The sequence below is a fragment of the Mobula hypostoma genome, chromosome 2, assembly GCF_963921235.1.
Source record: "Mobula hypostoma chromosome 2, sMobHyp1.1, whole genome shotgun sequence".
In the NCBI taxonomy this organism is placed as follows: domain Eukaryota; kingdom Metazoa; phylum Chordata; class Chondrichthyes; order Myliobatiformes; family Myliobatidae; genus Mobula; species Mobula hypostoma.
Window position 1 is genome coordinate 83,215,336 of NC_086098.1, and position 25,612 is coordinate 83,240,947.

The window sequence follows — 25,612 nt, forward strand, 5'->3', positions numbered from 1 at the left end:
ATTTGTTTCTTTCATCCACTTCACCTTTTAAAATATTTATGAGTTGTAATAAAACCCACTCTTCCTTTACAACCTCCCTCCATAATTTTATCCCTCCATCCCATGCCAAATCCTCTCCTGTCTCCATCATTCATTTCATTCTACTTTCTACCATTCTTCTTGCCCTCTTATGATCCTTCTTCAAAGATCCCCACACCACTGGGCCTTAGCTGAGTATCTTCCCTTTCACACCCTATCTTCCCCTACATTCTCCCAGTCTTATTCCTTTCTCCAGACATGTTCCATTACTACACAACTATACATGATAGATGTGAAGCACTTATGTAATAGACTTAGGATATATGAGACATTGTACCTTCCCCATCATTCAACAATGGGTTATGAGATCTTTGGTCTCAACACCACCTGATTATCATACCTTTGGCTATCCTGCAAGCAAAACACCTCCCTGTCTCAGTTTTCAAAGACTAAATACCTACAGCTCTCCGAGACTAAAAAAAAATACAAATTCATACGCCACAGAAAAGACATTCCTCCTCAGATCATCTGTAAGTGACCAACTCTTTATCTTGAAACTATGTCACTTTATTTTTAAGACCGTAAGACGTAGGAGCAACCTTAGGCTATTTGGCTCAATGAGTCTGCTCTGTTATTCCATCATGGCTGATTTATTATTCCTCTCAATCCCATTTTCCTACCTTCTTCTCATAACCTTTGATGCCCTTACTAATCAAGAAACTATCAACTTCCACTTCAAATATATCCAATAACTTGGCCTCCACGGTTGTCTGTGGCAATGAATTCCCCAGATTCACCACTGTCTGGCTAAGGAAAAAAATTCCTCATCTCTGTTCTCTTTACAGCTTTTTGAGATTAAAATAAATCCTGATTCACATGCCTCAAAATAGAAATTGCTCCTCAGCTCAGCTATAAGAGAGCACCTACTTATCCTGAAACTATGGCCCCTTGTTTATATAGCATCTCCCCTTTCGAGCCCTTATGTTTCATTCATTCACCTTTCACTCTTCTAAACAAGGCTGTAGACCAATTCGACTCAATGCTTTCTCATAAGATAATCTCCTCAGCTCACAAACCAAACTAATATACCTTTGCTACCTCACCCCCATGCTTCCTTTAATACGGCCAGAATTGTCCACAAAACTCATCTCATTTCATCTCACTCAGAGTTAGAGTTGTAAAATAACTCTACAAAATCTCATCTGGAGTGTAGCAAATAATATTTGATGGAATAACATTTCACAAAACTACAAAAAATATTGCACAATTATAGTATGTCACTTTGCTACGTGAATAGTTTGATTTTTTTTCTCTGAAGGAAATGTAAAAATCTGTTCACATTCCTGTTAATTAACCAAGCTGGGTGACCAACTTAATTAAGTGAAGCCTCATTACTTCAATTAGAAAGGTGTAGTCATGTATCACAGCTATTGATGAAACTACAAATTGCAAAAAAAGCACATTGTGCAAGATCTAATTTGCCAAGTCTCTCAGCGTGCAGTGGGATGTAACTTGTGCTTATCCTGTAATAATTGTCTGGTCAGGAAAAGGAAGACAAAGCGATGCTTCAGGCTGAGGTTCACCACCTGCGACATGACAACCTACGCCTTCAAGAGGAGTCCCAAACCGCAGCTGCACAGTTACGGAAATTTACCGAATGGTTCTTCAACACCATCGACAAGAAGTCCTGATGTACTGACAATGCGAACCATGATCAAAAAGCCCTAGCCGAAAGATTCATTAACTCCTAGAATGTTATACTAATCTGTTCAGAAATAAGTATAGGTGTTGTAGGTATTATTTGTCTGGTTCTGTTCACTCAAATACACCACTGACAAAAATCCAGTTAAACTTAGCGGTTGAACTAGCTAAGGGCTTCACAGCCTCGTATTGTAAAATAGAAACTTGAGATGGTAACTTCAATGTAAAAGGTGCTCTATCTTTTGTAATTAGTTTCTTTCCATTGTTGCAGTGTTATAGCAATAAGACTTTAGTAATATCCCGCAGGGCTTTGTTTGGAATTTAGCACTAGTCTGATCAAGCAGGTTTAGATACATTTACTATAGGGGAATGTTCATTTGCTGGAATAAACATTGGTGCCTGAAACAAGCAGTGTTCTGATGTTTAAAACTACCCTTGCCTTTTGAATGGCTCACTTGACTCTACAACTTCACTGATTTTTGTACAGTTCACTTAAAGGCTGTCAGATCAATGGTACACCATTCTACAAAGAGTGTGTGTACACAGTGAGTCGGCAAGCCACTTGTACAATGCCAAATTTGTTTATCTTTGTACAGAAGCTCTAAAATGAAAAGTGTCTTGTATTTAACAATTATTTAAAATTATTTAACTTTAAATTGTTAACTTTAAGTTTGGTTTATCTGCACTATGGAAAAAAACAGTTTGCTGTAAATGGTGTTGTCTGTAGCTTGTGAGTACAAAGACAGTCATGGTGTGTAGTAAATCAAACACTTGGATGCTGCTAGTATATAATATTACATGGTTTGTACGCTTTGAGAAATGTGTTCTTTTTAAACAACTTCATTTGAAATGTGACATACAGTTGCTTTTTTAATAAATGTAGGACGAAGTTAGTTGCTCAATTTTTTTAAAATCTTTTTGCTCCTTTTATATTTTAAGCAATAGGCTTACTTACTTAAGCCCATCACCCCTACTGGGACATAGGCTGCCAACAGTTCCTTCCTCTTTCAGGGATGCGGTCTTTGGAGCGACTGTGATATTTCTGTATCACTGGATGGGGTTGCTAGCCCCATGCCCAACTTTCCTCCTTTTGCAGCTGGCCTTGGAACTGCCCATGGCAGAGTAATTTTAAGCAATGTGCTATGACATTAAATTTAGTCTCAGCTTTTTCTAAAGTTACTTAATCCTGCAGATACAGTGCTCTACATGAATGCACACAGAACATGAGGTTCTAATGAATTGCATTAATTCAGGTGCAATTAGAACACGGTGTCCAGTTGTGCATGATGCACTCTAGAATGGATCCTTTACAATAGATATAACCAAAGTCCCTCAGTCCCATAACCATTCTTATGATTGGATAAAATGGAATTGTTCTTCGAGCAGAGTTTGGGAGTTGATGTGATGGTGTTCAAAATAAGACCATAAGGCTTAGAGGCAGAAAGAGTCTATTTTGGCCCATCGAGTCTGCTCCACCATTTCATCATGGCTGATTTATTATCCCTCTCAACACCATTCTCTTGCCTTCGCCCCATAACCTTTGATGTCTTTACTAATCAAGAACCTATCAACCTGCTTCAAATATACCCAACGACAGCCTCCATTGGCAATGAATTCCACAGATTCACCACCCTCTGGCTAAAGAAATTCCTCCTCATCTTTGTTCTAAAGCATGAGTTCCCAACTTGGGGTCCACAGACCCCTTGCTTAATGGCATTGGCCCATGGCATGAAAAATTTGGGAACCCCTGTTCTAAAGAGACATACTTTAGAATGTCTAATCGTGATTTCTCTTGGCAAAATAAATAAAAGGAACATTTCCATTGGTGGAATAAATGAGATTACTAGAAGGGGATTAGCAAAATAGGCAAAGGCTCTACAAAGAATGAGTTTTTCAATTCAGCAAATATAATTTGAGTTTCACTGCCTGAAGGACAGTGAGAGCAACTTCAATGATGGGATTCACCAAGGAATTGAGCACTGGACAGTGAATAGGATTAACTAGATTTTCATTGTAAAATAAAAATGCCTTTGAAGGCTACATCTATGTACAAAAGTACCACTCACCAGATGGTCAGAAGTGAGATTCATTCACAACCCTTGCAACTCATCTTTCTTCCCCGACTCAATTATCCATCTGAAGTGTCTTCCATGTTTAAAGATCTTGCCGTAGTCACTTCTCGCTGCACCTGTTTTATGAAGAGAGGAAAGAACCTAACATTTCTGGTCAGTGATCTTTCATCAGAATTCTTGCTGATGAAAGATCGTCAAACTGAAACATGAACTGTGCTTTCCCTTCACAGATGCTGCCTGATCTGCTGAGTAAGCGTTCTCTTCACTGGGATTCAGGACTGACTAAATGGCAAAAAGGATGAGGCAGTGGAAATAAGAAAGAAGGGTTTGGAGGAGGTGCAGACAGCTACAGGCAAACATGAATAACATCTTGTTCATCAAATATTTTCCAACTTGCAAATTATAGACAGATTGAAGTGCAATATGCTTGTTCCTTGGAGTAGCTTATATCAACACTATTACCAGGTACCATCGATCATCTCCCCCTACCACAGGACCTCTGATTGGTTGTCTGTCATATCAATGATGACACTTAGATTTGTGCCACTCTTCTGTGATGATGTGAACTGCACAAAACAAAACCTGTGTGGGAGAGTTTTTCAAGTGAAAAAGCAGATGCACTGGAGCAGTTTCTCTCTCGTCTTTGGAAGTTCAGGCCCAGTGATACAAGTAGTAGTCACAAACTGGGGTCTTCCTTGGTGGCAGTGGATGACCATGACTACTTCTGCACCTTGTCATGCCCGTTGCTTTCCATGAAGCGTTGTAGAATCGCCTTCCTGGTCATCGGATCTCACCCTTGATGTCATCCACACAGTCCACTGGAGCTGACAGGCATGTCCCTATCTCAGCAGGGCACAAGGCCTGCTGGCTACCTTCACCTGGTTTAGTCCACTTGTCGAAGCAAGTGTACTAGTGTGTGACCACTTTCGCATGCAAACACCTACAGTACTGTGCAAAAGTTTTAGGCATATATATATAACTAGGGAGTCTAAGACTTTTGCATTGTAGTAATTTTATGTACTGCACTGTACTGCTGCAAAAAAAAATAAATTTAATGACATATGTAAGTGATGATAAAACTGATCCTGATATAGGTCTCTAATGTGAACTGACAGTGCAAGAGGGAAGGGAAAGGGGAATCATGGTTGGGAAGAGGGGAGAGGCAAGAAGCACCAGGGAGACATGCTGTAATGTCAATAAACCAATTATTTGTAATCAAATTACCTTGCCTAGTGTCTCAGGGCTGGGTGTGTCTCCCCTTACCCCTGGCATTCCTTCTCTGCTACATGTCCCATACCTCTCCCACGGTTCCCTACCCTCACCAAGTCCAACATCCTTTGCTCCCACCAGATTAGCTTCACTTGTCACATGTATGTACATTGAAACAAAGCGAAATGCGTCATTTGCATCAATGGCCAATGCAGTCCAAGGATGTGCTGGGGGCAGCCCACATGTGTCACCACACTTTTGGCACCAATATAGCATACCCAAATCTGTATGTCTTTGGAATGTGGGAGGAAACTGGAGCACCCGGGGGAAGCCCATACAGTCACAGGGAGAACGTACAAACTCCTTGCAGACAGTAGTAGAATTGAACCCAGATCAATTAAAAATTTTCAAGGTTTGACATTTAATGAAATAAAAGGAAGCCATTAGGCTTCATCAGTGTATGCTGATAAATAAGGTCAAAGTAGGTCAACACTCACTTCACATTTGTACCTTACACAGCCAGTCCTGTGAGTACACGCTCAATGCCCACTTTATCAGGTACACCTATACAACTGCTCGATAATCTAAATATCCAATCAGCCAATCGTGTGGCAGGAACTCAATGCATAAAAAAAATGCAGAAAAAAAAATCATGTAGACTGCAAGACCCTACAGAGGATAGTAAAAACCGCCGAGAGGTTCATTGGAATCCCCCAGTTGTGACACTTACCAGGAGCATTGCAGATGAAGGGCTGAAAGCATAGTTGAGAATCCTTACTACCCATCCCACTATCTCTTTGACCCACTACCATCAGGATGGAGGTACAGAATGATCAGGACTAGGACTGCCGGTCTGGGTAGCAGCTTCTTCCTTCAGGCAGTGAGACTAATCAATACTCTGCCACCACCAAGGTCTCATCTCCAGGTCAGCAAGCTGCTTACTGTTTAGCTATGCTGTACAATACATGTATTAGGGATTATATTTTTTTAAACTTAATATTTTTGTTTATGTGCTGTGTGATGCAAGTTTTGTGGGTGCACTGTGATCCGAAGGAATGGTGTATTGTTTAGTTGTGTATATGTACAGTCAGATGACAATAAACTTGAACTTGAATGGTCAAGAGATTCAGTTGTTGTTCAGACCAAACTTCAGAATGGGGGAGAAATGTGATCTAAGTGACTTTGACTGATAGTTGGTGCCAGATGGGGTGGTTTGAACATCTCAGAAAATGATGATCTCTTGGGATTTTCATGACAACAGTCTGTTAGAGTTTATGGATAATGCTGCGAAAAACAAAATAAAACATCCAGTGAGTGGCAGTTCTGTGGGCAAAAACATCCTGCTCATTTACTTTATTTGGAGATACAGCACAGTAACAGGTCCTTCTGGCCCAATGAGTCCATGTGACCAATTAACCGACTAACCCACATGTATTTGGAATATGGAAGGAAACCGGAGCACCCAGAGGAAACCGACGCGGACACGGCAAGAACATACAACTCCTTACAGGCATTGGCGGAAATTGAACCAAGTCAATGACACTGTAAAGTGATGCGCTAATCGCTACACTATCGTGCTGCGTTCATGATGAATGAACTAATGAAAGAGGTTAGAAGAGAATGGCCAGACTGGTTGAAGCTTACAGAATATCAACACATGTTACAACAGTAGCGGCAGAAGAGCATCTCCGAATGCACAATACATTGAACGTTGAAGTGGGTGGGCTACAGCAGCAGAAGACCTCACCGGGTTCCACTCCTGTACCGAATAAAGTGGGCACTGAGTGTACATCTGAGAACCTTGCAGTTTAATTTACTTTCCCATGTGCCAAACCAATAGACAGGTCAAGCCAAAGAAATAAACAAATCATTTAATTGCTGGTTTGCCTCAGGCTTTAATGGAGATCTTGCATTTCCTTGTTCTATATGCCCCAGATACAGATCGTTAAATTTAGATTGCGAAGATTGGATTTTCAATGTCAGTGGAACATTTTGGAACCTAGAAGCAATTATAAAAATTCCTGAGGAGGCAGAATCGCATTCCAGTAGCATACAATCACTGCCACACACCGCCTGCAACCCTCCCTCCAACAGAAAAGCTTGCCTGAAGCAAGATTGGAAACAACTCTCACATCTGTTGTGCTTGAGTCCTATAATTACCAAGTACCTGCAGTTCAGCTTCACCAGTGGAAACGGACTGATCAAAGTTACAAGGACTGTCCCTTCAATGAAAGATCATTTAATGTATCAAAACAAAATTAACAAAACGTCTAGACGTAAACACGAGATTTTGCAGATACTGGAAATCCAGAGTAAATTACACACAAAATGCTGGAGGGACTCAGCACCTATGGAAATGAATAAAAAGTCAATATTTTGGGCCAAGACCCTTTTGGAGGTGCAGAATGAAAGTAGGAGCCAAAAATCACCATGGAATTATACAAAACTAAGAAAGTAAAGAGGGCTAGAAATCAACCATGTGTTGTTCAAATGATTAGTTGGAAGAATAGTGTTGTGAGGTGCAATTTTGTATTGGAACACTACACTAGTGGCCACTATATTACGTACAGGAATGACATGCTTCAAGGTTTGACATGCTGTGTACTCAGAGTTGCTCTTCCGCACACCATCGTTGTAACGCCTGGTTATTTGATTTACTGTTTCCTCCCCGTCAGCTTGAACCAGTTTGGCCATTGTCCTCTGACCTCTCTCATTAACAGGGTGTTTTCATACTCAGAACTGCCACTCATGGAATTTTTTAAAGTTTATTTGCACCATTCTCTGTAAACTCTAGACACTGTTGTGCGTGAAAAACCCAGATCAGCCAGCAGTTTTTGAGATACTCAAACCACCCTGTCTGGCACCAACAATCATTTCACATCAACGTCACTTAGGTCACTTTTCTTCCCCATTCTGATGTTTGATTTGAACAACAACTGAACCTCTTGACCATGTCTACATATTTCTATACATTGAATTGCTGCCACGATTGGCTGATGAGATATTTGCATTAACGAGCAGGTATACAGGTGCACCTGATAAAGTGGCCACTATCTTGGTGTATTTACAGTTTTGTGCAAGAAGATGGGTGGTTAATATCAGTTAAATGTTATTGATCGACTTACTCAAGGAAGAGCTTCAAAATATTGATTTATTGTTAAATCTTCTTCATGATCCTTGGCAGGTGACAAATTAATTCCAGTATTTTCCACATTCTATATGTTAGGGGTAAGTTAGGCTCTGAAAACTGGACAGCCAAGCATTATTTCAGTGGTCTTCCCCTGCATTTATTTGCCACATTGGTGTGGCAGGTTCTCCAAGGAGAATTGCTTCCATGTAGTTTTTTTTAAAAAAATACAGTTCTTCCATTGATATTTCTGTTATATGACAATGAGTCCATCTTTATTGTATTAATGCACTCCCTGACCATAGCAGATCTGAAACCTAATCCAAAGAACATTGGGTTTTAAATGTTACAAATATTGATTCAGACCTCTAGCTGCCCCATGGCTTAATGAAAGGACAGTGAATTTATTTCCATTAGTGGGGGAAATGTGATCCATATCCTGATTGTAATAACTTGCTTATCTTTGGTACCTTTTACCTTCTCAGGATGTCCTAAAGTGCTTTACAGACAAAAAAGTTCTCCTCAATGCCAGAAATGTCCCTGAGTATTTCATCCACCAGGTTTTTCAGCCTGGTCTAATTAAGGCTTTTCTGTTTTCTTCTTTTGTAAATTTGGTGTTAAATAGCAAAAATGAATTACATGACATTTTGGACGCACAGGAATCATTAAATTTCACCAGTAATCACTACATGGTTAAACTGGGATGAATCCACTTCTATTTTGTTGTCCTCTTTAGTTGGATTTATGTCACATAATCTCCAGTGTTAGTTGACCAAAATACAATGATTCAGGTGATTGGTCAATTATGACAGGTTTAATACCCACAGTTCATTGCTCCCTAGAAGCTCCTCTCCATTTGCACATTTAACATTGTTGTACTGCAACCTACACGTATTACAGCCCTTCAGTTTGTATGTAGCATTTAGTCTAGAAAACAAGTGGATATTTTAAAAGCACATATGAGATTCAAGATTCAAGATTGTTTAATGTCATTTCCTGTTCACGAGTGTAAGGAGAATGAAATAATTGTTACTCTGGATCCAAGACAGAAGAAAAAAAACACAAAAGATAAAAAACAGTAATAACAATATTGGTAAACAACATGCAATAAATATAAATACATAGATTGATTGCATGTCTATAAAGTGACACTAGGTGGTACTGTACCTGAGGTCTAGGTCCTTAGCTGAACAGAGCTCAACCCTAGGTATTCAAAGACCAGACCTAGAACACTGGCTGCAGTATTGGGAACCACGCCTAAGGAGGGATATGTTGACCTTCAAGAGAAAACAGTGTCGATATCTGGATTGATAAATATAATAGTTATAGAACACCACAGCCAGTCTAATCGGTGCCGAACAATAATCTGTCTAGTTCCATCGACTTGCACCCAGACAATAGTCTTCCATACCCCTTTCATCCATGTTCCTATCCAAATTTCTGTTAAATGTTGAAATCAACTCTGCACCCACCACGTGCACTGGGAGCTCGTTCCACATTCATACCACTTTCTAAGCAAAGAAGGTCCCCCCTCATGTTCCCCTTAAACTTTTCACCTTTCAATCCTAACCCAGGATCTCTAGTTCTAGTCTCACCCAACCTCAGTGGAAAACGCCTGCTTGCATTTACCCTGTCTATAACCCTCATAATTTTGTATACCTCCATCAAATCTCCCCTCAATCATTTACCTTCTCGGGAATAAAGTCCTAGCCTATTCAACCTTTCCCTATAACTCAGGTCTTCAAGATCCGGCAACATCCTTGTAAATTTTCTCTGCCTTACTTACAGTTTTCCTGTAGGTCAGTAACCAAAACTGGACACAATACTCCAAAGTAGGCTTTACCAACGTCTAATACAATTTCAACATAACATCGCAACTCCTGTACTCAATACATTGATTTATGAAGGCCAATGTGCCAAAAGATTTCTTTATGATCCCATCTACCCATGATGCCACTTCCAAGGAATTACAGATCTGTATTCCCAGATCCCTCTGTTCTATCGCACTCCTCGGTGCCCTGCCATTCACCATGTAAGACCTACCCAGGTTGGTCCTCCCAAAGTGCAGCACCTCATATTTGTCTGCATTAAATTCCATCTGCCATTTTTCAGCCCATTTCACCAGATGAAACACATACAGGAGTAAGTCTATGATCTATTAAATCTGCTCCATCATTCATCAAGACCATTGCTGATTTTATAGCTCAACATTTACATGTAATTCCACCCCCCCCACCCCCCATTTCCCTGAAAACCCTTAATTTTCAGGATTTCCTTAATTTCTATTTTGGTTTTGCATGAACTCAGCAGAAGTCCAAAAGCTGCCCCAACAGAGAATGTGACACCCATTCCCACCTTTCACACCAGTAATCTCTTCATCAGGCATATAATCTTTTGCCATTTCCACTAGCAGCATTGAGATCAGCTCACATCTTCCCCACTCCACTTCCTTCTGTTTCCACTCTCTCTGTTAGAACATGATGCTGTGTCAATCATAGACTATTCTAAGGTCAACATAATCCTTCCCTCCATTTTTCAATCATCCATGTGCCAATCTAAAAGTTTCTTAAATGTCATCCCCCATGTATCTGCTTCTACCACCACCCTTGGCAGCGTGTTCTGTGTACCCACCAATCTCTGTGTAAAAAAACATACCTCTGTTACTCCTGGTCCACTCATCCCCCCTCACCAACCCCTCCCTGGCCCTTGACACTTTCCAATACTCACTTCTACTCCTCCTCCCTCATCTCCAATAAGGGAGCTAAAGAGCCGTCCCAGATAGAGGCAGACTCACAGCATCTGGTCCAGCTTAGTCTACTGCACTCAATGCTTGATGCATTGGTGCATCAGTGGGCCCTAGTGTCAACCAGGCAAACATCTTGCAAGCCAGTTCAAATTGCCACCCTCTTCCCACATCAGCTTCTCTACTGTCACATAAACTTGATAAATAACACCTTTTATTCCACTCGGGTAGCAGTCAAATTTTACAAATATTGAACTTTACAATTTCAGTTAACTCACCTCATGTAACTTTCCCATTCTCACTGGCCTAGCTAGGCTCTCACCCCCTTTGTCACCATTTTCATACCACCTTTATCTAGTGTTACTTCCCTCACCTAGTTCCCTCTGTGAAAGAGTGTCCGAGAGAAAAATGCAAGAGGGAGAGCATAAGAGTGAGCACGAGTGAGTCTAAGTGTCACAGTGACTGAAGATCAGAGTAATGAGAGGATGGGAGAGAGAGGAGGGGGAGGAAAGTGGGAGAGGACTGAAGGGGAAGTGGGAGAAAGAGGCAGGAAAGGAGAGAGTAAGAACTGGGGAGAGAGGGCTGAGGGAGGGAAAGATGGAGGGAGAGAGGATTGCTGCCCTCTGTAAGCAAAGAGCTACCACCTCTGGCCCCTAACAGTGGCCCACATTGTGAGTCTCACATCTTGGTGCAGAACAGCTGCAGCAACTACAATAGCCAACCCAACACCACGTTCGTAGGTACCTTGCCACACCGGGCTGAGGGGTGATTTATTGCTGGGTCAGTTTCAACAGAAGTTGGAGATTTGCACCCAGTTCCAGGCACAGCAGTGCATGGCAACGAGATGCCTGGCTCTGGACACAGCATCACATAGCAAAGTGGTCACAGGATACTTTAAAGCATTTTGGGGGACGTACCTATGAATGTTCATGGTGGAGGACTAAGAACACTATAACAGAAGGGAGCTAAGTGTGGCATTAATATAGCTACACTACCATAGATTTACTTCATATCACCAGTCACCGATTGCAATCAAGGCAGGAACTCAAAATGATTTATTTGCTTCTAGTCTGGTGTTTCTTTTGCTGCCTGTACCAGCAATAGCAAATGTAGTTTCTTCCCGCATTTCTAAATTTGCAGCAGACAATATATCAGGAGGAATGATGAAGGGGAACTATTTAATAGTTATAATTGAATTTATCATCTCCCAGGGGTACTTTGAGAAATCAGACGCATTCCAGTGTTCCTAAACTGGGAGATATTGTGCTGTGCTTCATTTATCCATTAGATCACTCTTGTCAGTGGGGGGCAAAAGTCTGCAATGTGTGGGTGACTAGCTCTCATAAAACTAATGTTTTCCCAACAAGTCTGAGAGTAAAAACTCTGCCAAAAGCACAATGGCAAACATTAAACTCAGTTGCATTAAACATAGAACATAGAAACCTACAGCACATTACAGGCCCTTCAGCCCACAACGTTGTGCCAACCATGTGACCGACTCTAGAAACTGTCTAGAATTTCCCCACTGCATAACCCTCTATTTTTCTAATCTCCATGTACCCATCTAAGAGTCTCTTAAAGGACCCTATTGTATCCACTTCCACCACCATTGTTGGCAGTGCATTCCATGCACCCACCACTCTCTGTGTGGAAAAACTTAATCCCTGTCATCCCCTCGGTACCTATTTTCAAGCACCTTAAAACTATGCTCCCTCATTTTAGTCATTTCAGCATTGGGAAAAAGCCTCTGGCTGTCCACAGGATCAATACCCCTCATAACTTTATACATCTCTATCAGGTCACCTCTCGGCCTTGGTCACTCCAAGGAGAAAAGGCCAAGTTCACTCAACCTATTCTCATAATATACGCCCTTCAATCCAGGCAACATCTTTGTAAATCTCCTTTGCATTCTCTCTATAGTATCCACATCCTTCCTATAATGAGGTGGCCAGAACTGAACACAGTACTCAAAGTGGAGTCTGACCAAGGTCTTATATAACTGTAACATTACCTCACAGCTCTTAAACTTAATCCCAGGGTTGATGAAGGCCAGCACATGATTCACCTTCTTTACAACACTGTCAACCTATGCAGCAGTTTTAAGTGTCCTACCGACACAGACCCCAAGGTCTCTCAGATCCTCCACACTGCCAAGAGTCTTGCCATTAATATTATATTCTGTCTTCAAATTAGACCTAGCAAAATGAACCACTTCACACTTATTTGGGTTGAAGTCCATCTACCACTTCTTAGCCCAGTTCTGCATCCTAGCGATGTCCCACTGTAACCTCTAGCAAACCTCCAGACTATCCACAACACCCCCAACCTTTGTGTTATCAGCAAACTTACTAACCCACCCTTCTACATCTTCATCCAAGTCATTTATAAAAATCACAAAGAGGAGGGGTCCCAGAACAGATCCCTGTGGAACACCACTGGTCACCAATCTCCATGTAGAATACGAACCATCTACAACCATCCTTTGCCTTCTGTGGGTAAGCCATTTCTGGGTCCACAAAGTAAGGTCTCCTTGGATCCCATGCCTCCTTACTTTCTGAAGGAGCCTTGCATGGGGAACCTTATCAAATGCCTTACTGATCCATATACACTCCTTCCACTGCTCTACCTTCATCAATGTATTTTGTTACATCCTCAAAGAATTCAATTAGGCTCATAAGGCACGACCTGCCCTTGACAAAGCCATGCTGACTATCCCCAATCAGATTATGTCTCTCCAAATACTCATACCAAGATAAGAGCCCATGGTATTACAGGAACGTTACTGGCATGGTTCGAGCATTGGCTGATTGGTAGGAGGCATTGAGTGGGAATAAAAGGATCCTTTTCTGGTTGGCCAGTGACTAGTGTGTTCTGCAGTGGTCGGTGTTGGAACCACTTCTTTTTATGCTATATATCAATGATCCAGATGATGGAATAGATGATTTTGTTGCCCAGTTTGCAGATGATATGAAGATTGGTGGAGGGATAGGTAGTGTTGAGGAAATAGGAAGGTTGCAGAAGATTAGGAGAATGGGTAAGAAAGTGGTAAATGAAATACAATGTTGGAAAATGCATGGTCATGCACTTTTATAGAAGAAATAAATATACAGATTATTTTCTAAATGGAGAGAAAATCCAAAAATCTGAGATGCAAAGGGACTTGGGAGTCCTTATGCAGAACACCCTAAATGTTACCTTGGAGGTTGAGTCAATGGTGAAGGCGGCAAATGCAATGTTAGCATTTATTTCAAGAGGTTTGGATTACAAGAGTAGGGATGTGATGCTGAGGCTTTATAAGACACTGGTGAGGTCTCACCTTGAGTATTGTGTACAGTTTTGGACTACTCATCTAAGAAGAGATTAGAGAGGTTTCAGAGGAGGTTCACAAGGATGATTCCGGGAATGAAAGGGTTATCGTATGATGGACGCTTGATGGCTCTGGGTCTGTACTCACTGCAATTTAGAAGTATAAGGGGGGGATCTCATTGAAACCTTTCCAATGTTGAAAAGCCTAGACAGAGTAGATGTGGAAAAGATGTTTCTCTTGGTGGGGGAGTCTCGGACAAGAGGGCACAACCTCAGGATAGAGAAGCGTCCATTTAAAACCGAGATGCAGAGAAATTTCTTTATCCAGTGTAGCTAAAGAGCCTGTTTGGCATTTTCTTCGCAGTCATGCTGAAGCACACCTTTGGAACATCAACTGATGGTGTCTACCTCCACACCAGATTGGACAGGAGGCTGTTCAGTCTGTCCTGGCTGAGAGCAAAAACCAAGGTTTGTGAAGTACTCATCAGGGACATGTTGTTTGCAGACGATGTGGCACTGGCAACACACTCTGAAGAGCAACTGCAACGCCTCATGGACAGCTTCTCAAGAGCCTGCCAGGACTTCAGCGTGACCATCAGCCTGAAGAAGATCAACATGTTGGGCCAAGGGGTTGAGCACCCCCCTGCCATTACCATCAACAACTACGGGCTGGAGGTAGTTCACGAGTTTACATACCTTGGCTCCACCATCACGGACAGCCTCTCCCTAGACCCTGAGATCAACAGACGGATCGGACGAGCAGCCTCAACATTCGCCAGGCTGACGAAGAGAGTCTGAGAGAACAGAAAGCTGACGACGCACACCAAAGTTGCAGTCTACAGGGCCTGCGTCCTCAGCACACTGCTTTACAGCAGCGAGACCTGGAGCCTCTACTACAGACGAGAGCGGCGTCTCAACGCCTTCCACCTTCGCAGCCTGAGACGCATCCTGGACATCACGTAGACTAACTGAGTCACCAACAATGAGGTCCTGGCCTGCGCCCAGATACCCAGCCTCTTCACCCTGCTCCAACAATGCTGTCTCCGCTGGCTGGGCCACGTACACCGCACGTCAGATGGGAGGATCCCGAAAGACCTGCTGTACGGGGAACTGGCCTCCGGCAAGAGAGCACAAGGGCGGCCTCATCTTCGTTTCGAAGACGTTTGCAAGAGAGACATGAAGTCACTGAAAATGAACGTCGAGAGGTGGGAGGACATCGCAAGCGATCGCTCTCACTGGAGGCTGGAACTACGCAGAGGTCTAAAAAGAGGAGAAGAGACGCTGAGGCTTGCTGCTGAAGAAAAGCGCACTCGTCGTAAAAACAACACCAAGACAACACTGGAGGACAGCGCCTTCAAGTGCAGTCGCTGCAGCCGAGACTGTCACTCCCGTGTGGGTCTCTACAACCACAACAGACGCTGCTCTAACACAGACTGAAGCAAGACTTTCCAGGCGCAGATCCATGGTCTCGCGAGACTAACAGATGCCACCAATAAAGAGATTATTTAGGCATTAGTAATGATCTTGCAAGAATCAATGGATTCTGGTTTTGTTCCGGAGGACTGGAAAATTGCAAATGTCACTCCATTCTTCAAGAAGGGAGAGAGGCAGAAGAAAGGAAGTTACAGGCCAGTTCGTCTGACCTCAATGGTTGGGGAGATGTTGGAGTTGACTGTTAAGGATGTAGTTTCAGGGTACTTGGAGGCACATGACAAAATAGGCTAAAGTCAACATGGTTTCCTTAAGGGAAATCTTTGGCTGACAAATCTTTTGGAATTCTTTGAAGAAATAATAAGCAGGAAAGACAAAGGAGAATCAATGGAAGCTGTGTATTTGGATTTTCAGAAGGCCTTTGACAAGGTGCCCCACATGAGGCTGCTTAACAAGTTAAGAGACCATGGTATTACAAGAAAGGATAGAACATTGGCTGATTGGCAGGAAGCAAAGAGTGGGAATAAAGGGAGCCTTTTCTGTTTGGATACCGATGACGAGTGGTGTTCTATAGGAGTCTGTGTTGGAACTGATTCTTTTTACATTATATGTCATGATTTGGATAATGGAATTGATAGCTTTGTGGCTAAGTATGCAGACATTACAAAGGTAGGTGGAGTGGCAGATAGTTTTGAGGAAGCAGAAGGATTTAGACAGATTAGGAGAAGGGCGAAGAAGTGAAAGATGGAATACAGTGTTGGAAAGTGTATGGTCATGCACTTTGGTAGAAGAAATAAAGTAAAGACTATTCAAAAAATTCAAAACTCTGAGGTGCAAAGGGTCCTGTGCAGGATTCCCTAAAGGTTAATTTGCAGGTTGAGTCAGTAAACGCAATGTTAGCATTCATTTCAAGAGGTTTAGAATACAGTACAAAAGCAAGGATGTAATGCTGAGTCTTTAGAAGGCACTGGTGAGGCCTCACTTGGAGAATTGGGAGCAAGTTTGTACCCCTTATCTAAGAAAGGATGTGCTGACATTGAAGAGGGTTCAAAGGAGGTTCACAAATATGATTCTGGGATTGAAAAGTTTATCATACGAGGAGCATTTGAAGGCTTCGGGCCTGTACTTACTGAAATTCAGAAGAATGAAGGTGGATCTCATTGAACCCTATCAAATGTTGAAAGGCCTCGATAGAGTGGATGTGGAGAGGATGTTTCCTATGGGGGGGGGGTGTCTAGGACCAGAGGACACAGCCTCAGAATAGAGGGACATCCATTTAGAACAGAGATGAGGAGGAAGAGTGGTGAATCTGTGGAATTCATTGCCACAGGTCCCTATGGAGGCCAAGTGATCGAGTATACTTAAGTCAGAGGCTGATAGGTTCTTGATTAGTCAGGGCATGAAGGGATACGGGGAGAAGGCAGAAGATTGAGGCTGAGAGGGAAAATGGATCAGCCACAATGAAATGGCAGATCAGACTTGATGGGCCAAATGGCCTAATTCTGCTTCTTTCTCTTATGGTCTTATAATAATATAAATGAGGAATTGATTGTGTATCCATAAAGTAATGTTAGGCAAAGGAGTATCTGCACATAAGGTGACTGACAGGAAATAATAAAGTAGTGGTGGTTAGGGGTATGGAAGATTTGGTTAGTGGGTGGAGGTGTTGATCAGCCTTACTATGAGGGAAGAAACTGCTTTGAGTCTGGTGGCCCTGGTGAGGATGCTCTATAGCCTCGTGCCTGATGGGAGTGGAACAAACAGTCCATGAGCAGTGTATGGAGGGGGATCCATCATGATGTTACTGGACATTTTTCTGAACAGCACACATGCCCTTGATGATGGGTAAGCCAGTGCTGGTGATACATTGGACAGTTAGTTGCTAAATTAATGATAAGGAAAATATCTAATCAACCATGTGACAGCAACTCAATGCAAAAAAACATGTAGGCGTAGTCAAGAAGTTACATTGTCGTTCAGACCAAACATCAGAATGCGGAAGAAATTTGATCCAAGTGTTTTCAGCTGTGGAATGATCGTTGCTGCCAGACGGGTGGTCTGGGTACCTCAGATACGGCTGATCTCTCAGAATTTTCACACTAAGGTCTACAGAGAATGGTGCGAAAAACAAAAAAATTCAGTTAGCAGAGTTCTGTGGGTGAAAATGCCTTGTTAATGAGAGAGGTAAAAGGAAAATGGCCAGACTGGTTCAAGCTGACAGGAAGGCAACAGTAACCCAAATAACCACACATTATAACAGTGGTGTGCAGAAGAAAATCTCCGAATGCACAACAAATCGAGCCTTGAAGTGGAGGGGCTACAGCAGCAGAAGACCTCACTGAGCTCCACTCCTGTATCTAATAAAGTGGCCACTGAGTGGAGACAGGGTAGGTTGTTAGTCCTTTCCCCTAGGGTGGAAATGTCAAAGGCTAGAGTGCACAGGTTTAAGGTGAGGGGGGAAAGTTTAAAGGAGTGTTATGACACGAGGTTTTCAGTTTACACACCCATGGTGCCTAGAAGGTGCTGCCAGGTTGGCTGGTGGAACCGGATTTGATGGCAATGATTATGAGGCATTTAGACAGGGACATGAACAGGCAGGGAATAGCGGGTAATAGATCACATACAGACAGATGAGATTTGTTCAAATTACCATCATTAAAGGGACCCAATCCTAGTTCTGTACCATTCTACATTTCATGTTCCTGGCTGTTGCCCATTGTCTGTAACAACATGACAGAAATATTTAACAGAACCTGGATGAGACAATGTAATTTTTAATATTTAACCGGTCCTGAACATCCTGAGGCAAAACCAAGAGACAGTTATACCATTTCTCAGAGAGTTTATGATGGGAAGCTCACAGACTCCCTATGGAATTTGAGAGTGTCTGCGTGGGATGGTTTTATATCCTTTGGACATCTATGAGAGAGGAAATCAATGTGGGTTGGGGTGTGGGGGGTGGTATGTAAATCTGAGGAAGAGTCAAAGGAAATTAAACACTGTGTGTGAGGAGTGGAAGGCAGGGGCTGAGAGAGCAGCAGAGAGGGAGAGGAGTGTGTGCGCGCTTGAGAGCAAGCTGCTTGTTTTGGGGGTGATATCTGAGTGAATAATTGAGTTAGTAAGCAAGTCACAATAAAAACAGCAAGATATAATCACTGAACTTTGTTATTTCCCTGTGAGAAGAATAGAGACCTATATTGTGGCAAGTACAAATAGCTTGCCTGTACTTCTAATAGCACATCATTCATGAGTGTACTAAACACTGTATGGCAAACAAGGGCTTACTGTCTCGACTGTGCATGTCTGAAAGCATACACAATATAACCCACACGTTTGTGTCTTACATTTTAAATAAGGCTCTGGAAACAACTGTAGCAGCAATCTGGTGAGCTCACTTTGAAAGAATGATACAAGACAAAAAAAAGTCAACATTAATATGACTGACATGTACTTGCCAACCAAGCTGCTGAATGTCAGGAAGTTCAAGCCATCTTTACTGAGCAAAATACACTCAGTGTCCACTTCACTAATGATACTGTACACTTGCTCATTAATGCTAATATCGTATCAGGCAATCATGTGACAGCAACGTCACTGCATAAAAACATGCAGACATGGTCAAGAGGTTCAGTTGTTGTTCAGACCAAACGTCAAACTGGAGGAGGAATGTGATCTAAGTGACTCTGGCCGTGGAATAATTGTCGGTGCCAGATAGGGTGGTTTGAGCATCTCAGAAACTGCAGATCTCCTGGGATTTTCATGCACAACAGTCTCTAGAGTTTACAGAGAATGGTGCAAAAAACAAGAAAAAAACATCCAGTGAGTGGCAGCTCTGTGGGTGAAAACGCCTTGTTAATCAGAGAGGTCACAGGAGAATGGCGAGACCGGTTCAAGCTGACAGGAAGGCGACAGTAACTCAAATAATCACACATTACAACAGTAGTGTGCAGTAAAGCATCTCTGAACACACGTTGAACCTTAGAGCGGATGGGCTACAGCAGCAGAAGACCTCTTTGGGTTCTACTCCTGTACCTAATAAAGTGTCCATTGAGTGTATATCCTCCACAAGACATCACATTTTCCAACTCAATTGAAGAGTGAATTTTCTAATATCATGTAACTTTATGGATGATAGAAAAATGGAGGGAGAAAAGGGTTAGATTGACCTTACAGTAGGTTAAAAAGTCAGCACAACATCATGGGTCAAAGGGCCTATTCTGTCCTATGTTCAGTTTCCATGGTCCTCTCCCACTCCCACCACCAGTTCATCCTGCTAAAGCGCAAGATGTAACTATATGTTCTGTGTGTGATCATAGGTACCTCAGCCCCGGAGCTGTATGATTGAATGACAATAAACTTGAACTTGAAGCAAATTGATACACCGAACTTATACCATGAAGACCAAGATGGGATGGAATTCAACCCAATCCATGCGACAACTGATAAAACAGAATAATAGCAACAACACCTACAGCAAAAGCCTTGTTAGTGACAGAGGTCAGAGGAGAATGGCCAGCATGGTTCAAGCTGACAGGAAGGCAACAGTAGCTCAAATAACCACATGTTACAACAGTGGTGTGCAGAAAGCATCTCTGAATGCACAACATATCAAACCTTGAAGTGGATGGGCCACAGCAGCAGAAACATGTAGTAATTTCTACAATCAGAGTTGCATCACCAATACCACAGACAACTTCAATTCATTCAGGGGTGACTATATCCGTGATTACATACTGGAGATTCATTATCTGTGAGATGTTGTGAATAATGCTTAAGGAAATGTTGCAATTAATAAAATTGAGGATTGAAAATAGATCACCAAAGTTAAAGTTATAAGAAAACATACTGCAGTTGTACAAGGCCTTAGTGAGACCACACCTGGAGTATTGTGTGCAGTTTTGGTCCCCTAATCTGAGGAAAGACATCCTTGCCATAGAGGGAGTACAAAGAAGGTTCACCAGATTGATTCCTGGGATGGCAGGTCTTTCATATGAAGAAAGACTGGATGAACTGGGCTTGTACTCGTTGGAATTTAGAAGATTGAGGGGGGATCTGATTGAAACGTATAAGATCCTAAAGGGATTGGACAGGCTAGATGCGGGAAGATTGTTCCCGATGTTGGGGAGGTCTAGAACGAGGGGTCACAGTTTGAGGATAGAGGGGAAGCCTTTTAGGACCGAGGTTAGGAAAAACTTCTTCACACAGAGAGTGGTGAATCTGTGGAATTCTCTGCCACAGCAAACTGTTGAGGCCAGTTCATTAGCTATGTTTAAAAGGAAGTTAGATATGGCCCTTGTGGCTACAGGGGTCAGGGGGTATGGAGGGAAGGCTGGGTTCTGAGTTGGATGATCAGCCATGATCATAATAAATGGCGGTGCAGGCTCGAAGGGCCGAATGGCCTACTCCTGCACCTATTTTCTATAAGTATGTTTTAAAGGGGCAATATAATTGCCCACAGTGTTATAGGGACAAGTACAAGTACTACTTACCTGTACGTTATGCACTGTATCGCTCACAGTAGACTTCATCGTGTTCCTCATCTACTCACATGTCTCGGTTTGCATAATGAGTTGCTGGGGCATCGATTTTATCGAAAGCCTTTTTTGAAATGGCCTGTGGTTTGAAAATGATCATAATGTTAGGCACAGATTTAAACTTCACAGTGCAAGAAAGAGAACAAGCTGATTGCTCTGGAGAAACCCCTGAAAAAAGAACAAGCAGAAATTTTAAAGATTAGCTTTATTTGTCACATGTACAAGAAAACATTGCCCCTGTCATGCCCAAGAGGGCAAACCGCAGTTGCAGCCATGCTTTCACCACCAACGTGGCATGCCCACAACTTAATACCCCTAACCCGTACCTCTCTGGACTGTGGGAGGAAACCCACACAGTCACGGGGAGAACGCACAAACTCCTTACAGACAGAGGCAGGAATTGAACTCCGATGCCTGGCACTGTAAAGCGTTAACCTAACCGTAGCACTACCATGCCACCACCCACCGCTGCTTCAGCTTCTGACCTCTGTCGACTCCTTTCTTCAATGAAGCATCTTGCCCTGTTCTCCTGCGAGGTTACAAGCATCAGATGAAGTGTTACATGAGTGCCCTCTGCAGCCCAAACTCTTACTAAATGACCTGACTGCATGGGGTTTTGAATGATTGTTTTCTGTGAAGCCCTTTGGTCCTTCAGTTTCTTTCAACTTCACGTGGGATTCAATTCCTCTGGTCACCAAAGACACTTGGATGGGCATAGGAGATGATTGGGTGATATTTAATTCAATCTATTTCATGAAGCAAAGGAGGAGAAGTAGAGGCAATAGTTGATCTTTAAATTGCAGCCTTCCTGTTACTGGAGCTATTACTGTTATCAAACCCATGAGTAACACTATTACATTAATAAAACTTGTCACGTTGAGGCAGTTACCGAAATCTGTGGTTCTGCCTCATCAGCTTGCTATTTCCATGATATGAAACCTCAGGGCTTCTAGACGGTAAATAAATCATAGGGTCTTTGTACTTTCAGTTACTGCGCTGGAAAAGGCAGATCGTTGTGTTTGTATTCAGGAGTAGTGAAGAAAGCCCTGCGCTTGACAATTCGATATCTGCTCCTTCTGCACCAGATCTCAGTCAGCAGAATATTCAGGCAGCGTTCTTTCCTCTTGAAGATGGTGAAAACCGCCCCTGGCTGCGACAAACATGATTTCTATGGATTGCCAGAGCAGACTAATATCTTACCATTCAGCAGAAGGCTCCAGTAAAATTAGAAGAGGAGGTAACAGTAAGGTACCAATAAACTTGAAAGAGTGCAGAGAAAATTTACAAGGACGTTGGCGTGACTGGAAGACCCAAGTTATAAACCAGGGTAGGACCTGTAGAGTGAATGGTAGGGTACTAGGGTGTGCTGTAGAACAAAGGGATCTGGGAAAACAGTATAGCTCTATAATTCCTTGAAAGATCATAAAGAGACTTTTGGCACATTGGCTTCATAAATCAGAACATTGCGTATGGGAGTTGGGATGTTACTTTGAAGTTGTATAAGACATTGGCAAAGCTGAATTTGGCATATTGTGTGCAGCTGTAATTTCAACAAAATATCAATTCAAAAGATATCAATAACCTTTAAAGAGTGCAGAGAAAATTTACCAGGGTGTTGCCAGGACTTGAGGACCTGAGATACAGGGAAAGGTTGAACAGGTTAGGGCTTTGTTCCATCGAGTGTAGGAGAATGAGGGGAGATCTTTTTGAGGTATATAAAATTATTATGAGTACAGATAGGGTATATTAATGCTTTTTTTCCCTTCAGGTTGAATGAAACTAGAACTGGAGGTCATAGGTTAGGGTGAAAGGTGAAATGTTTAAGGTGAATCTGAGGGGGACTTCCTTCACTCAGAGAGGAGTCCAACTGTGAAGAGAACTGCCAGCAGAAATGTAAATGTGAGTTCAATTGCAACACTTAACAGAAGCTTGGATAAGTACATGGATGAGAGGGATTTGGAGGATGATGGTCTGGGTGCAGGTAAAGGGACTAGGTTGAGGAGTAGTTCAGCATGGACTAGATGGGACAAAAGGCCTGCTTCTGTGCTGTGGTACTCTATTACTCTACGACAGCGGTCCCCAACCACCGGGCCGCAAAGCATGTGTTACCAGGCTGCGAGGAACTGATATGAGTCAGCTGCACCTTTCCTCATTCCGTCACGCACTGTTGAACTTGAACATAGGGTTGCGAACTGTCCCGTATTTGCCAGGACATCCCATATATTGGGCTAAATTGGTCTGTCCCATAAGGGACCGCCCTTGTCCCATATTTCCTATGAAACATTTTGTGCCGAAATGGCATAAAGCGAAGAAGCAATTACCATTAATTTATATGGGAAAAATTTTTGAGCATTCCCAGACCCAAGAAATAACCTACCAAATCACTTCAAATAACACATAAAACCTAAAATAACACCAACATATAGTAAAAGCAGGAATGATATGATAAATATACGGCCTATATAAAGTAGAAATAATGTATGTAGAGTGTAGTCGGGAAGATCAAGTCAAAACCGATTTGTGGGGAAAAAAATCAGCACATCACACATGCGCACACAGGTGCTCACGCAAGGCTTCATAGTCATGGTATTCTTTCTCGGGGTAAACACTGTCCCGTATTTGACTGCTACTTTTGTCCCTTATTTGGGAGTGAGAAAGTTGGCAACCCTAACTGTAAAAGACATGTTGAAGTGAGTTTAACCCTACTTGAACACCCCCCCCCACCCCCTGGGTCAGCTGGTCTGCAAGAATATTGTCAATATTAAATCGGTCCGCGGTGCAAAAAAGGTTGGGGACCCCTGCTCTATGATTTTAAAAAAAGGCACATAATCAGATCACCTTCATTTTACCTCTGCTGTTATTCACATTGTGATATTGTGAATCATAGAAGGATTAACTATATTTCTTTCCATCTTTTGATCAACTGTCCATTGCTCAATTTAATGTACTCAGAGCATCCAATGAACAGATTACAGGAACAGATCTGTTGCAAATTGTAAACTGTTGTTTGAGTGATTGTCCGTTGAAATCAGCATTCTCATCTGCAGCTACCCACAAGTTAGGTCACAGTCAAAGTCTCTATATTATCATTAACAGAAGGGTATTAAGCTCATGGGAGCTTGTAAAGACACCATTAGTCCTTGTTCCCTCATCCACCATTCATTAGTCAGATCAATGCTATTAAAACCGTTTTTTCCAAGCATTTGATCACAGGTCAGACACTCTCCATCAACTGGTTTGCCTTACATTAGTCAAAATAAAGTAAGTACAGCTTGTGCTCTGAAATTCTTCTGTTGGCCCTCCAAGTCATTAAAGTGAGGGCTCCTTCAGCAAATTGGAAAAAACATTATCTTTTTTGAAACATTTCTTTTTAAAGGGCAAATTTTATTTCAAGTATTTCTACCAGTGGCATCATCTTCCCAGTGATGATCAAGGTCATTTTGTTGGCACAATATCTGGAAATAATTATATAGGGCTCTGAAATCCTACCTTCACTCAGACGAGTCTCACTCCAGACTCAAGTACCTAATCCAGACTAACACTCATACTGTCGTGAGGGAGTGCTGGCACATCTCTCAGGGGCCCAACTGGCCTTTCATCAGGTATATGTTAAAGATCCCACTGAGACAGTTAAAGTAGAGCAGGGCTGTTTGCCGTAGTATCCTTTTCAATATTTCGCAAACAACTACACAAAAATGCTTCTGTTTGAAGTATTTAGCTGCAAGACATTTTCAGGGGAATTCCTGATAATGCAAGCGATTTTTTAAAACCTTTCTTTTAATACTTTACAAGACCATAAGACAGAGGAGCAGAATTAGGCCATTCGGCCCATTATTGCTGCTCTGCTATTCCACCATGGCGGGATCTCAAGACCATTCTCCTGCCTTCTTTCCGTAACCTTTGATGCCCTGACTAATCAAGAACCTGTCAACCTCCACTTTAAATCTATTCAATGACTTGGCCTTTACAGCCATCCATGGCTGTGAATTCCACAAATTCACCACCCGCTGGCTAAAGAAATTCCTCCTCAACTCTGTTCTAAACAACTGCTCCTCTATTCTGAGGCTGTGCCCTCTGGTCCTAGACTCACCAGTCTAGGAACCATCCTCTCTACATCCTCTCTATCTAGGCCTTTCAATATTTGTTTGGTTTCATTGAGATCCCCCCTCATTCTTCTAAACACTACCGAGTACAGGACCAGAGCCATCAAACACTCCTCACATGTTAACTCTTTCATTCCTGAAATCATTCTCACAAACCTTCTCTGGACCCTCTCAAATGCCATCTTATCTTTTCTTAGATAAGATGCCCAAATCTGCTCACAATACTCCAACTATGGTCTGATCAATGCCTTATAAAGCCTCAGCATCATATCCTTGCTTTTATGTTCTCGTCCTCTCAAAATGAATGCTAACATTGCATTTGCCTTCCTCACTACTGACTCAACTTGCAAGTTAACTTTAGTGAGTCC

At 42.3% G+C, this 25,612-nt stretch overlaps 2 protein-coding genes across 6 annotated transcripts in view; one reads left to right on the forward strand and one right to left on the reverse strand.

Moving 5' to 3' along the window:
* The window catches only part of LOC134341524 (signal-induced proliferation-associated 1-like protein 2), a 521,779-nt gene extending 515,671 nt beyond the window's left edge, over positions 1-6,108 (forward strand). For all 3 annotated transcript variants that reach the window (XM_063039398.1, XM_063039402.1, XM_063039409.1), the window contains one exon: positions 1,563-6,108. In XM_063039398.1, coding sequence (XP_062895468.1) covers positions 1,563-1,709 — 147 coding nt within the window. In that variant the 3' untranslated portion in view covers positions 1,710-6,108. The remainder of the gene's footprint in view (positions 1-1,562) is intronic.
* The window catches only part of disc1 (DISC1 scaffold protein), a 208,166-nt gene that overhangs the window by 16,418 nt on the left and 166,136 nt on the right, over positions 1-25,612 (reverse strand). For 2 of the 3 annotated variants that reach the window (XR_010016777.1, XR_010016779.1), the window contains exons 13-14: positions 21,097-21,220; positions 3,786-3,907 (exon numbers count right to left, since the gene is read on the reverse strand). The gene's annotated coding sequence lies outside the window, so the exon portion shown is untranslated. The remainder of the gene's footprint in view (positions 1-3,785; positions 3,908-21,096; positions 21,221-25,612) is intronic. The other variant, XR_010016778.1, reaches the window with a different exon arrangement.